The 13691-nt window shown below is 44.1% G+C and overlaps 1 protein-coding gene across 12 annotated transcripts in view; it reads right to left on the reverse strand.

Annotated features, from left to right (window-relative positions):
* The window catches only part of TRIP12 (thyroid hormone receptor interactor 12), a 288722-nt gene that overhangs the window by 33277 nt on the left and 241754 nt on the right, over positions 1-13691 (reverse strand). For 7 of the 12 annotated variants that reach the window (XM_082249184.1, XM_082249183.1, XM_082249177.1 and 4 more), the window contains 5 exons: positions 9558-9700; positions 8267-8423; positions 1585-1683; positions 1317-1431; positions 819-988 (listed from right to left, as the gene is read on the reverse strand). In XM_082249184.1, the coding sequence (XP_082105310.1) occupies positions 819-988; positions 1317-1431; positions 1585-1683; positions 8267-8423; positions 9558-9700 (684 nt within the window). The remainder of the gene's footprint in view (positions 1-818; positions 989-1316; positions 1432-1584; positions 1684-8266; positions 8424-9557; positions 9701-13691) is intronic. The other 5 variants (XM_082249179.1, XM_082249187.1, XM_082249182.1 and 2 more) reach the window with 1 other exon arrangement.

Below are 13691 nucleotides of genomic sequence, written 5' to 3' on the forward strand. Positions count from 1 at the left end.
GTAATTTAATGTTCCACCTACTGCAATTCTCTAGCTCTAGATGAAGCTGCACTTCTAATTGATAGGACTGGGTTTGCTGCTGTTCAAGGGAGACCACTCTCTATTCGAACAAAGAATAAATTAGAGTCCTGAGTGGAGATCTTGGAGGACAGAGTTAATGGCTCCTGTCTGATGCGAGTAAGATCTGCTTTCAGAGTGGATAGCATTAAAGCTGCAAATGAGGGTAGGTCTTCCCTGGTTGGTAGGTACTGTAAAATGTGGAGCTCTGGAGTTGAAAGTGTTAACTGCAGAGCAGTGTCAGGTAGATTACTGGGCTGAGCAGGAGCTGCACCGCTGGAAAAAACAGAGAGGCTCCAGCCGGCTGCTGCTGATGAGGGAGGAGAGGTGTCAGTTTGTGGAGAGCTTATTGCTGGGGGAAGGGTGAGCCAGTCTGTGCTCCTGGATGTGCTAGAGCATGTGTGTGGCAATCATGGTGGTGGCTGCAGGAGGGTCCACTGGTGATGTGGCTGTATGCAGGAAGAAGAAATCCAGCAGTGTTCCCCAGGTGCCCTGTCCACCTATACTCCATTTGGTCATGAAATTTGAAAAACTGGTTTGTAGAAAGCAGCCCAGCACAGCAAAGCCCACAGTTAGTTACTCAGTTCTCCGTCTGCTGAGAGCATTGACTGTCCTCATGTCAGAGCGATCAGGCCCCTATTGGCAAGCAGCTCTGGGTCCTCTAAGTACAATTAGGAAATTAAATTGGTAATCAGAATTTTTTTTGCTCTATTTTTAAAGCTATCCTGTATTCTACATGCTGAACACAAATGGATAATTACCAGTCTGAAGTCCATGATGGCTTTGGCCATTAATTTGCCAAGAAACCGGAACTTCATTTTCACCTTAGCGATATGTGCTGGCTTAGCTGTCCGACCAAAGGGAAGAGCAAACAGACCCTGCAGGTTGTGAATGTACTTGGTCCCTTCTTGGTTTCCTGAAAACAAGAGGTCTTTGTGGTGTTATACAGAACAACATGTACACCACATGCATCCAACAGAATTACATTTTAGGAGAACTATGCACAGGTAAGCCGGAAAAAAAAAATCCAGACAAAGACCTAGAAATAATAATAACCATTTAAGACGGTGCACTTCTTATTGCAGCATTTACTAAAAAAAAAAAAAAAAAAAAAAAAAAAAAAAAAAAAAAAAATGAAAATGGTATGCATTCAATTGATGTCCTCTTTTCTAGCTATCTTTGCTTCCTTTTTCAGAGAGATTCTTTTATTTAGGACTGTAAAGATGTGATTTAACACAAGCAGTACGTGACTGGTTTACCTTTAGGATTAGGAAGTGTAACCTCTTCTCCTCTCCATAGGCCGAGGTCAGCTCTTTGTAATTCCTGAGATACAAGTGCATAAAACTCCAAAGTGGGTCCCAGTCCAGTCCCAACCTAAAACAGGATATACAGTATTAATAGCAACATGATGAATCCAGATATTAGGACACAATGCTGATAGCAGGCTTGCATCACAATTAAGGCAGTAAATGCCCCCCATTTACAATTAATGCAAGAGGATGATAAAGGCATGGGAACATTACTTACTTCATTCTCATACTGAATCTCCAGCATGGCTCTTGAGCTCCCCAAATCCTGCATAACAGATTCTGCCTGCTTTAGGAGCTCATCTCTATTCACAGTGCGCTGCAAGAAAACATAAAAAACACATTATTGGATGGAGAACCTTCACCCAATAAGAGATTTAGGACTAAGCACTTGTCAAAGAGAAGGTTAAAAAGGAGCCTCATCAGTGGGTCAAGAAAACATCAAGAGGTCAAGAAACCTGTGAAATAAATTAAATTTTTGCACCTACCATAAAACCCTTTTCTTAAAATCCATTGTGAGAGGCAGCTTGAGAATAAGCAATCTAGGTTTATACTCTGAAACACCCACTTTCATTCTTGGTGACTTCAACATCCCTGTCAATGTTAACAGCCCAGCTACAACTCAACTTCTCAACTTAACCTCCTATTTTGACCGAACCCAATGGACACACACTTCCACTCACTCCAATGGTAATACCCTTGACCTTATATTCTCCCATCTCTGCTCTGCCGACAACCTCACCAACACCCCCTTTCCTCTCTCTGATCACAACCTCATCAGTTTTACTGTATCCTTGCCTCAAATCAACCATCCCCCAAAGCAACAAACAATTGCTTGTAGGAACCTTCATCACTTTAACCCCTCTCTCTTCTATTCTGCTACTGACCATCTACATGACAATCTCTCCCCTGTCCTGACCTGGCCACCTCTGTTTACAACAGTTCACTCTCATCGCTTGATGCACTTGCTCCTCTTAACTACACGCAGAATCAAGCCCCTACCACTGCAACCCTGGCAAACTGACAAGAGTAGAAATCTCAAGAGACACTGCCGTGCTCTTGAACGAGGGTGGAGCAAAACCAAATGCCTGCAGGACTTCAGCCTATATAAATCTTCCCCCAAACATACAATTCATGCCTCCATGCTGCCAAACAAGCCTACTTTGTCTCTTATTACTACCCTGTCATCCAGTCCCCGTCGGCCCTTCTCAACTAACTCTCTGCTTTGTCCCCCACCCCCTCTACTCACTAACTCAATAACTGCCCAAGAGATTGCCAATCAGTTCAAAAGACAAGGTTGATGCAATACGTGAGGACACCGCCACTGTGCGCACATCTTCCCCACTCAACATACCTTGCCTAACAGTAGTCAACACTCTCCTCCTTTGAACTGGCTACTACTGAAGATGTTAAAAACATTTTCTCAGATGCCCGCCTAACCACCTGTTCCCTCAACTACTACAGACACCCTCTTATTCTATCCTATGCTCCCTTACTCACATCTTTAATCTCTCCCTCTCTAGTGGCACCTTCCCCTCCCCTCTAAAACATGCGCAGATCACTCCCATACTTAAAAAGCCCTCACTGGACAAAACCAACCTGAACAACTTAAGACCCATCTCACTGCTCCTATTCACGTCAAAACTTCTAGAACGCTTAGTCTACAACCGTCTCAGCTCCTACTTCAGAGAAAATAACCTTCTTGATCCCTTACAGTCTGGCTTTCGCTCACAGCACTCCACAGAAACTGCCTTACTAAAACTCACCAAAGATCTACTAACTGCCAAAACCAATGGCCACTACTCCATACCCTTACTACTTGACCTCTCTGCGGCCTTTGACACTGTGGACCACCCGCTCCTTCTTAATAAACTCTGTTCCCTTGGCCTCCAAGATTCTGCTATATCTTGGTTCTCCTCCTACCTATCGCAGCGCTCCTTCAGTGTTACCCACAACTCTACCTCCTCCTCCCCATTGCCCCTTTCTGTGGGGGTTCCCCAAGGCCCTGTTCTTGGACCCCTCCTCTTCTCTATCTACATTGCCTCCCTCGGTCACTTGATAACCGCCCACGGTTTCCAATACCATCTCTACGCCGATGACACTCAAATCTATCGGTCTACTCCTCCCCTTACTCATTCAGTCTCCTCTCACATTGCTAACTTACTTACTGACATATCAACATGGATGTCACACCACTTCCTCAAACTAAATCTCTCTAAAACTGAGCTGGTAATTTCCCCCCCCCCGCCCGTGCCCCCCTCCGTGACTTTTCCATCAAAACTAGTTATGCAACCATCAATCCCTCCCCTCATGCCAGAATACTAGGTGTAATCCTAGACTCTGACCTGTCCTTTCAGCCCCAAATCCAATCATTGTCAAAAACTTGCAGACTTCACCTCCGCAACATCTCAAATATTCGCCCCTTTTTAACAACTGAAACCACCAAGCTACTCATTCACTCCCTTGTTATTTCTCGACTCGACTACTGCAACTCCCTTCTCATAGGCCTACCACTACATAGGCTATCCCCTCTTCCATCATGAATGCTGCTGCCAGGCTTATCCACCTTACCAACCGCTCAGTGTCTGCCTCCCCTCTCTGCCAATCCCTACACTGGCTCCCGATTGCCCAGCGAATTAAATTCAAAATACTAACCATAACATACAAACCCATTGACAACTCTGCCCAAAGCTACATCACCAATCTTGTCTCCAAATATCACCCAAACCGTCCTCTCCGCTCCTCTCAAGACCTCCTCCTCCCATGCTCGTCTCCAGGATTTCTCCAGGGCCTCTCCCATCCTCTGGAATGCTCTGCCTCAACCTGTACGGCTATCTCCTACTCTAGCTGCTTTCAGGCGATCCCTGAAAACTCATCTCTTCAGGGAAGCCTATCACACCGCTAACTAATCTTCCATCAGCTCATTCACTACTGTTACAATCTCTTGTACCACCTGCCCCACCCCATTAGATCGTAAGCTCTTCTGAGCAGGGCCCTCTTAATCCTCTTGTATTTTATTGTATTATAACTGTATTGTCTCCCTCTAACATTGTAAAGCGCTGCGTAAACTGCTGGCGCTATAGAAATCCTGAATAATAATAATAATACTGTTGTACATAGGAGAAATGGACACTAGGTGCATAGAATAAGGAGGGCCAGCCTCCTAGAAGCTATCACCCCTCACATTTGCTCAATAGCAAACATTTTTACACCGAATGATAGCATATGAGGGAAGGGAGCCATGTGTCTCATCTATTGGAGAGACACAGCTTGTGACCGAGCAACCCATGTCCAGAATGTCAGAATCAAGGTGTGGATATCAAAACACAGGCGAACCAGTCCAAGAAGAATGCCATTAAATAGCTTCCTGCAGAACCTACCAACTTTAGGGTCTGCAGAGATATCTGCCCTGTAAAGCTTAAAATTTGCACAGAAGACCAGGTCGCAGCCTGGAATCTTCCAGCCAAAGAGGCCTGATGCATTCATCATCAGGCATTAACTGACCATTAAAAATTAGGCTTTGATGAAAAAAATAGGTTTGCAAAACAACCTGTGAAATCCTTTTCAACATGGTGGATCTGGAAGCCACAGAATCTTTTAGGACCTTCTGGAATAACAAAAATGCAAGTCTTCTTAAAAGAAGCCGCAGGTAAAAGGTAAACTGAAAGACCCTCACCACATTCAGGTAATGCAGTAGGTACGCCTTGGGAGCGAACCGTGTGGGACAAAGGGAAGGTAACATATAATCATTAAGGTGAAAAGCAAAGATATCAACAAAGAAAAAAAGATGAGGGGTCCTTGGTCTCAAACAACTTAGTCTTTATATAAAATAAAATAGAGTTTTCTACATGACAATGCTCATAACTCCGAAACCTTACCGAAGTGATGGCCACAAGAAAGGCTACCTTATAGAATAGCAAAGCTGAGGAGATGTCCTGGTTGGTGTTGTGTGGACAGTTTGAGCTTGGAAATCTTTGTATTTGACATACGTCACCCTTCCTTGCTGCAAAAAACAGTTAATGGTGGGGCCACGTATGTATTTTGATTATATTAGCCAGAAAACGCAATGAAATCTTTGCTGCCATAGTGCTATGTGCTGGGTGTTCAGTGTGCCCCTGTGCCTTTGAGAGATTAGTTCCTGCCAGGCTCACCTGCCCTCTGCCTATCCAGTAAAATGCATTTGCTCCCATGGTGGAGACTCTCGTAGTTAGAGTTAAGGACTAACTAAAACAGGGTGCCTAGACATGGCCTGTAGCTTATGCATGAATTTGAAAATGTGTGCAGACTAAACCCCAGTTCTTAACGCATATTGTTAGACAGGCAATTTGGTTGGTCGCTGGCTGGTTGGTTAGTTTGAGCTTGGAAATCTTTTGTAGTTGTGTGGACAGTTGCGGGCAGCTAGAAAAGGTGGTCTTCTAGATAACCTGTGATCTGAATGTCCTAAATTGGGAAAGGGCAAGAAGAGGTGCTAGGACCTTTGTGAATACTTTGGGAGCAGATGACCGTTCAAAGGGCAGTGAGACAAAACCTAAGTGATTGTATGCCACTGAAACACAAAGTACAGATGAGGTGGCTAAATGGAAACATGAAGAGATGCCTATGAAACAAGGGCAATACATGCCAATTACCAACCTTGCGGATTCCATGCAAAGTTTTGGAATTTGAAGGTATTTGTTGAGGGATTTTAGGTCTAAATACCCATGTTGGGCTTTGGTTGATTTGAAAGAAAGCACTGCAGGGGTAGGGTTTTGAACCCCCTTGAAACCACTGATTGAACCAAAAGGTCTGGATCTTCTGTAACTCAGAAAAGCAAACAGACTTCCTCCCACTCTTAGGAGTAAAGAGTCTCTTATTAGGAAGAGGGCTTTAAGATGATTTGGGGTGCTCTGTGGCCCAAGCCTTGTGGCAAAAGGAAGGGTTCAATTTGGACGGATACCTGGGTAGAGCAAATAGGAGTTCTGCATTTTGCTCCTGAGGAAAGGGGGGGGGGGGGGGGGGGGTTTGAGATCTTCAACAGCGGAAGTAAAACCTTCCCTCCTGTGATATATCTTTAATGAACTGGTCAAGTGCCTCTTCAGATGTATTCATTGAAAAGGCACTTTTTACAGGCAGCTTCAGCTAACCAGGCTTCGAACCACAAGATTCTGTGCATGTAAATGGAAAACTGAAAAATTTGTCTCTTGACATTCTAGGGTATCCACACAAAATAGTGTGATGTCACCGTCCTGCCTCTCCACCTCGTCCAATCCCAGAACACATTGCCTTCATTCAGAATATGCCAAACATTCCCTGACTGGTGCCTGTGAAAAGTGGGCGACCTCCTGTGTTCAGTAAGCAGAAGTCAGCAGCTTGGCGCAGTACCCAGAAACAAGTGATCCTTGAAGAAGCAGTGTCTACTTCAGTGATTTCCAGGTGTATTCGCAAGATATGGTATATAAATAGCTAAACCAATTGAATTACGTATAAAATGCCCATGCCTGTAGAAAAAATAATAAAAAAGTTCACAAATAGGATATTTTTGTGACTTTTGCACTTCTCACAAACCTCAGTTAGAACTGCCTCTGTTTGCAGTTATTTCTGAGATATTTTCTTCTGTTATGCAAGGAATAACTACTCCGCTAGTGTGCCTTGTAGCGCCCTCTTATTGCAAATGCGTATAACACCCGCTGCCATCTTCCCCAGCAAAATGTGATTCAGAGCTGCCCCATATTTTTGATTTTGTGGGGATCCTAAAGAGAACATCTTGTCAGACACAGAGTTCTCCTTTCCTTAGAGCAGAACTGACAAGCTTAATTTCAATCAGCGGTTTCACCAAAACAAAGAAAATTCCCTTTTTAGTTGATGCTGTGTGTTCCACTTTAAAGTTAGAGGATTTACCTGTCCCCTTTTCTGCCACTGTGCCTGGACTAGTAGCTTCTTTTACACCTATAAACACTCTGCATAGGCATTTCTTCATCATCCTTTACTGCCGGTTCACACTGATCAGACTTGTCAGGCGACTTAGTCGCCTGACAATTAGCTTCCAATGCTGTGCAATGGAACCGCTCTAATCAGAGCGACTCAAGTCGCTCCGACTTTGCAAAAAAAAAAAAAAAATAGTGCAGGAACCTTTTTCTAAGTCGGAGCGACTTGCATTGACTTCTATTATGAGAAGTTTTTGCAAGCCGCGCTGAAGTCGCGCTGCACGGGCGACTTTATTAGTCTCCCGAAGTCAGGGTGACTGAGTCGGATTAGTGTGAACCGACTCTTAGTGGATTTATTTACCCCAAATGTTTTATCACATTATCCTTTTAAGAGGATTTTGTAAAAAAAAAAAAAAAATGCAACACGTCTGACTTTCATGGAGAAAAGCTCACATAACCATTGCAGTAGGTAGTATCCAAAGGCTGCCTCCATCCTTCACCTTGAACACTCTACTTGATGGGCTGGGTTCTGGCTTTCTTGGTGGGGGGTAGAATACCGATTGGCCCTTCGCACCATCAAAGTGCAGGAGTCTGTTCTGTCCATTCTTCAACATTCTCTTGCAAATAATTCACAGATTTTTCACTTTTATCCAAACGGTTGAAAAAGTGGTTTCTTCTGTTCGGCTCCACTCCAAACATAGAATTTAAATCAGTGTTACAAATGTCCCCATTTGAACCTACTGGGAACATTTCCTTGACTTTGTAATCCCATAGCCTTTCTTGTGCCTATCACTTCGGCTAGAAGTGCCACTGAATTACCTGCATTGTCCTGTGAGACACCCCATTTGACTTATGTAAAGAACTTCTCTCAATTTTTTAAATCAGATATTTAAGTATTAGTTGAACTCAGGACATAGTCAAACCCTTTGAGATTTTGCCCAGCCCCCAGGATGTTAAGAGGTCACAACCCAAAACCAAAAAACCTGAAGTGTAACTTACTTTTTTCCTGTCCAGTCTTGGGGCCACTCTGCTGTCCTGAGAATCGGATTGGTTTATCTCAGGGTTTGTGTCCAGCAGCCTCTGCATTGCTCGATCTCTGTCAAACGCAGTCACGTAGAACAACATTTGCCGAGTATCGAATGGAAAGAAAAACGGACTAAAAAATAAAAACATACAATGTTAATTTACTTGATCACTTGGCTTTCTTTAACTCTTAATTATAGGTCATGCAGTAAAAACATTGGTTTAACACATGAAAATGTAAGGCCTACTGACCTAAAACAGTGGTACAAAATGGAAACATTGGTTTTAATAGAATATGCAAATCACTAATTTAATAGCCAAGTCCCACTGCCTCCAGTAGCGCTTTCTTTTTGGACTCTCAGCTGCTTTCTCAGTCACTTCCATCCCAATTCCCAAAAAGATGCATGCTTAACATGCCACTTTCATGCTATAACACCCAGTTATATGTTCAACTCCAAAACTGTCCCATACTACTTGCCCTGACCCAACATCTCTATTTCCACTCACTACTAACACGCATCTACCTCCAACCCTACCCTGAACTCTTCCATACGACCACACATCTCTCCTCCAAACTTCCCGCACACATATATCCAGGAGTGGACTGGGAAGGGAGGCAGTCCTTTCCCAGCACAACCCCCTCCCTCCCTATCAAGGCTGACATTCAATCCTCGGCTACCTTTCCCCCAGCTCTGACGTACATCCCTGCACCAGTCTGAATTCATCACCCAATTACAGCCAATGCTGCCCTAACTGCAGCTCACATAACACTGCAAAGGTCCTCTCACTCCTATCAGCCTCTCACTTTCACACCACAATCTATAAATAACTCCATCATAACCAAACATCCCCTTAGTAACCACAAAAAACAATCCTTTATGTCCTTAAATTCTTTGGCCTGTTATAGAAGGGGCACACTTTACCTATTTTCTCGTACATGGCCAAACTAATCAGCTAAATGCAAATACTGTATTCAGGAAGTATCATTCAGATGATTTTACCATAAATTTGCTATGCCTCTCCTAATGGGGGGCTAAATTTAGGGGGTTATCCAATAAAAAATGCCTGCATGTGACCCCACACAATTTCTTAGACATTTGCAGGCAATAAGGGGAACACTATTATCTTTGCTTACATTACCAGAAAAGTGTTTTTATAATTATGCGAGGTCACTGGATCTCTTCCTAGTATCCCATTAAGAAGAGCATGTAAGGTGGCGATGGTGTCTGAAGCAGCAGAAAACAAAATCTGCAGGGTGTTTTCTTACCAACTTTTCCCCAGTTCTGTTAACCAGGTGGGAATGTTTCCCGTCATGATGACCAGAGGATCCTGCAGCTGCCTGTTTGCTTTTGCAGTCAGTTTACTATTGATAAACTCGGCTGTGGGGATGATCTCTTTACAAAGGGTATTCTGGAAAGCAAAGTTAAAACAAATACATTATTAAAACTATGTAGCTACATAATGGATGACAATGTCCCAATCACCCATCTACACTGCTCTTTTTTTGTGCAGAGTCTCCCAAATGTTCAGCTTCTTTTATTTATGTTTTATGGGTGATGCAACAACTTACTGGCCAACAATGGCACATTTTTTCCTTTTTGCAATCTGTAAATTACACATAGTCATGCTCGGTTTAGAAAATGGTTGCTTAAGTTATCTTTAACCACTTTTGGACCGGTAGGATTTACCTCCTTAATTACCAGGCCATTTTTTGCAATACAGCACTGCGATACTTTAACTGACAATTGCGCAGTCATGCGACGCTGTACCCTAATAAAATGTATGTCCTTTTTTTCCCCACAAATAGAGCTTTCTTTTAGTGGTATTTGATCACCTATTGCGATTTTTATTTTTTGCACTATAAACAAAAAAATTTACAATTCTCACATTCTCCCCCGTCCCAAAAAAAAAAAAAAAAATTTTTTTTTTGCATTTTAGGCCAATTTGCATTCTGCTACATATTATTGGTAAAAAAAAAAAAAAACCCCAATAAGTGTATATTGACTGGTTTGTGTAAAAGTTATATCGTCTACAAACTATGGTATAGATGTCATTTTTATTTATTTTTTTTATTCGTAATGACGGCGATCAGTGATTTTTAGTGGGACTGCAACATTGCGGCGGACAGATCAGACACAACTGACATTTTTTACACTTTTTGGGGGGACCAGTGACATTACTACAGTAATCAGTACTAAAAATATGCACAGTTACTGTACTGATACTGGCAGGGAAGGGGTTAACACCAGGGGCGGTCAAAGGGTTAAATGTGACGCTAGGGGTGCCAACTGTGGGAGGGATGAGCTTGCTGCATGAACAGAGACAATAAGAGGAACACAGGACTCCCGTGTTCACTACTGACAGAACAGCGGTCTGCCATGTTTCCAGGATAACTGCTTCAAATTTTGGCATGAACCATCGGCAAAATATTTAGAGAGAGATTTCCAGGCTTTTGCTAAGGTCTGCTTGGCTGCTTTGGTGATAAATAGAAGGAATTTGAATAGTCAGTGGGTCACTGTCAAGGGTTTGTGGGGTCAGGTGCCAATGGCTTTTTAAATAGAGCTGAGAGGATCTTGAACATTTCAGTTGAGAATGTTTGTACTATGGGGCAGTCCCACCAGATGCGCACGTGTGCCTGGTGTATTACAGCCTCGAAAACAGAGTGAGAAATATTGAAGAAATTTAGAAATCCTGGCGGGGACCAGGTTTATTGAAAGATTTTCAAGAGTACAAATTATGCAGGATAAAAGCACAACAGAAAAAGAGCCATAGTCCAGTATCGAGGAAGGAACCAGAGCAGACTTGGGAAAATTCAGAAGCCAGCCGAACTCCCTCAGAGTGTGTTTAGCGTTGTCCATCAGAGCAGTAGGAGACTCTGCTCGCAAGAAAAGGTTGTCCAGGTAGCCCAGCGCTGCGATTCATTGCTGACGTAAAAAACGCCAGCACCGGGGCCAACACCTTTGTGAAGACAAGGAGCAGAGGCGAGACCAAAAGGTAACGTGACAAACTGATATTGCTTCTCTCCCATGGCAAAGGGGAGGAAGCATTGCTGACAGACACATATTGGAATGTGTAAGTAAGCGTCCTTGATGTTGATAGAGGCAAGAAATCCCGATGCAAGGATGCCACCACCGTGTGAACAGACTTTATTCTGAACTTCTGTAACCGCACAAAGCAGTTCAGGGCCTTGAGATTTGATGCACCTTGCCTTCTTTCTTCTGGACCGTGAACAGGTTTGAATAAAACCCCTGAAAACGTTCCAGAGTTGGAACCGGAACAATTACCCCTTGAAGTAACAGGTCTTGCACCACCCCGAAGAGGGCTTGCATTCCAGGGACAGATGCACATTGGAAGGAAAGAACCTCTCCAGAGGGTAAGAATGAAACTAGATTTTGTAGCAGGACCATATTACTTTGCGGACCCGCTTGTCTTGCACCAAGGAGGTCCACGGGTCCGGAGACTTCCACCCACCCTAGGCAGGGGTGAGGGCGCACCTTCATGCAGAAGGAGCCTGGTCTGTGGGTCTGGAGAAACCCGCTTTGGACTTGCCAGACCAAGTTCACTTGGATCCTCCTGAAGAGGCCTTGAAAGGCTTTGAACCCTGGTCAGCCAAACGAAGGATGAAAAAACCCGTGAACCGAGAAGGATGGGCACGTCTGCGATGAGGTTTCTTACCCTTACTAGCCTGCGGAATAAAAAGGTGCTCCCCCCCCCCCTGTGAACCTCCTAATGGTGTCATTCAGGGTAGCTCCAGGAGGTCATCTCCTTGAAAAAGGAAGATCAGTTAATGCTTTCTTAGAGGTCTGGTCCGCAGACCAACATTTGAGCCACAAAACAAGCATAAAGACCACTGCCAAAACAGACAAGCTAGAAAATCAGGGGAGCCACATCCAAAGAGGCATCACAGATAAACTGAAGCCCCTGGACCAACTGGTCCGCCAGTTCTGCAAAGGCAGGGGGGAGCTGCTCACCCTCCAGGTCACGGCATAAAAGCTTCGTCCACTTGGTCAGAGTTTGTGACACCAGGGCAATGGTGAAGTCCGGTCTGAGTGCCGAGCCGGCCACAGTGAACATACTACGGGCCACACACTCCACCTTTCTGTCAGCTGGATCCTTAAAAGCCAGCGATTCTTCTACCAGAATCATGATCGCCTTGCCTTATTAAACCTGGAACTCAGGGGATCCACCACCATGGGACAGTCCACTTCTTGAGGGACTCTTCAAATGTGGGTACCTCTTTGCGAATCGCTTAGGGACCCCAAAGGAACGTTTTGGACCTCTCTACTCTTTTGTGACAAATCTGTCAAAATAGGAAGGAAACTGAAACACAAGCTCTAGACGGCTTGTGAGTGCCAAAGGGAACCGGTGCCTCCGCCACAGCTTCAGCTGCGTCCTCCATTTTCAAGGTCTCACACACAGACACAATTAGTGCATCCACCAGCGCCTTTCCATGCATGGCTACAGGAGTGGAGGAATCATGTTCATGGCCGCAGACCCCTCGGTGGACAGATCAGATTCTGGGGGGACAGATGAAGCAGGGGAAAGCAGGGGGTGCTTTTTACTATCCCCGTCGCTCAAAAACAGCTGGTAAATGCTCAACAGTATTAAGTTCTTCCACAGCTATGGAGGCATTACGTTTTCGCAAGCCAGAAGAGGACACTTTAGGCAAATGGATATCAAAGAATGTCAAAGAATGTATCAAAAGCCTCTTTGTTAATGGCGAGGGGGGTTAAACAGTTTAAGAGCTTACTATAAGAATCACCAAAGACCTTGGCTATAGACTGGGGACTATGTGTAGGTGTACCATTGGGTTGTAGAAGGAAGTCAGGGAAGGAGTGGAAGGGGTGGGGTTTAAGTCTTGACACCAACCTCCTGTTGGGCTTGTTAGAAGATTCATAAAAAATGTTGCTTTGCCCACAATAGAGATTTAGCATGCCTTTCATAGCAAGGGATTTAAGAAGGGTATGTAAAAGAGGTTACTGCGTGAAGATGATCCACTGTGGTGGGGGACAAAGTGACGTTCTGCAGAACACAGCTTGGCCAACAAAGAGGTCTTAGAGAGGCAGCCTCTTCAAATGAGTCTTCAGAAAAACACTGCCCTGGAAAATAGGCCTTGTGGGCCGCCTACAGGATGGATGTGCCCGTCAGAGCCCTCATTAAGCTGAAAAAAGCTCAGAGCCCAGGAGAGCTTTTCTTTGATTTCCAACGACTTGTTAAGTTGACAGCCATTTTAGTTTTAGTCGTATTTTAACCATCTACAATCACTTTAGTTGACTAAAATCTCCAGTACACTTTAGCAGACTAAAATTATTTTATTAAACTAAAATCAAATGGGTTTAGTTCGATTGTAATGCATCCTACGTCCCCTCCCTCACATTTTCACTCCATTTTCTTTAGTTGA

Source organism: Pelophylax lessonae (genome assembly GCF_965119305.1).
Source record: "Pelophylax lessonae genome assembly, chromosome: 3".
NCBI classification, from domain to species: Eukaryota; Metazoa; Chordata; class Amphibia; order Anura; family Ranidae; genus Pelophylax; species Pelophylax lessonae.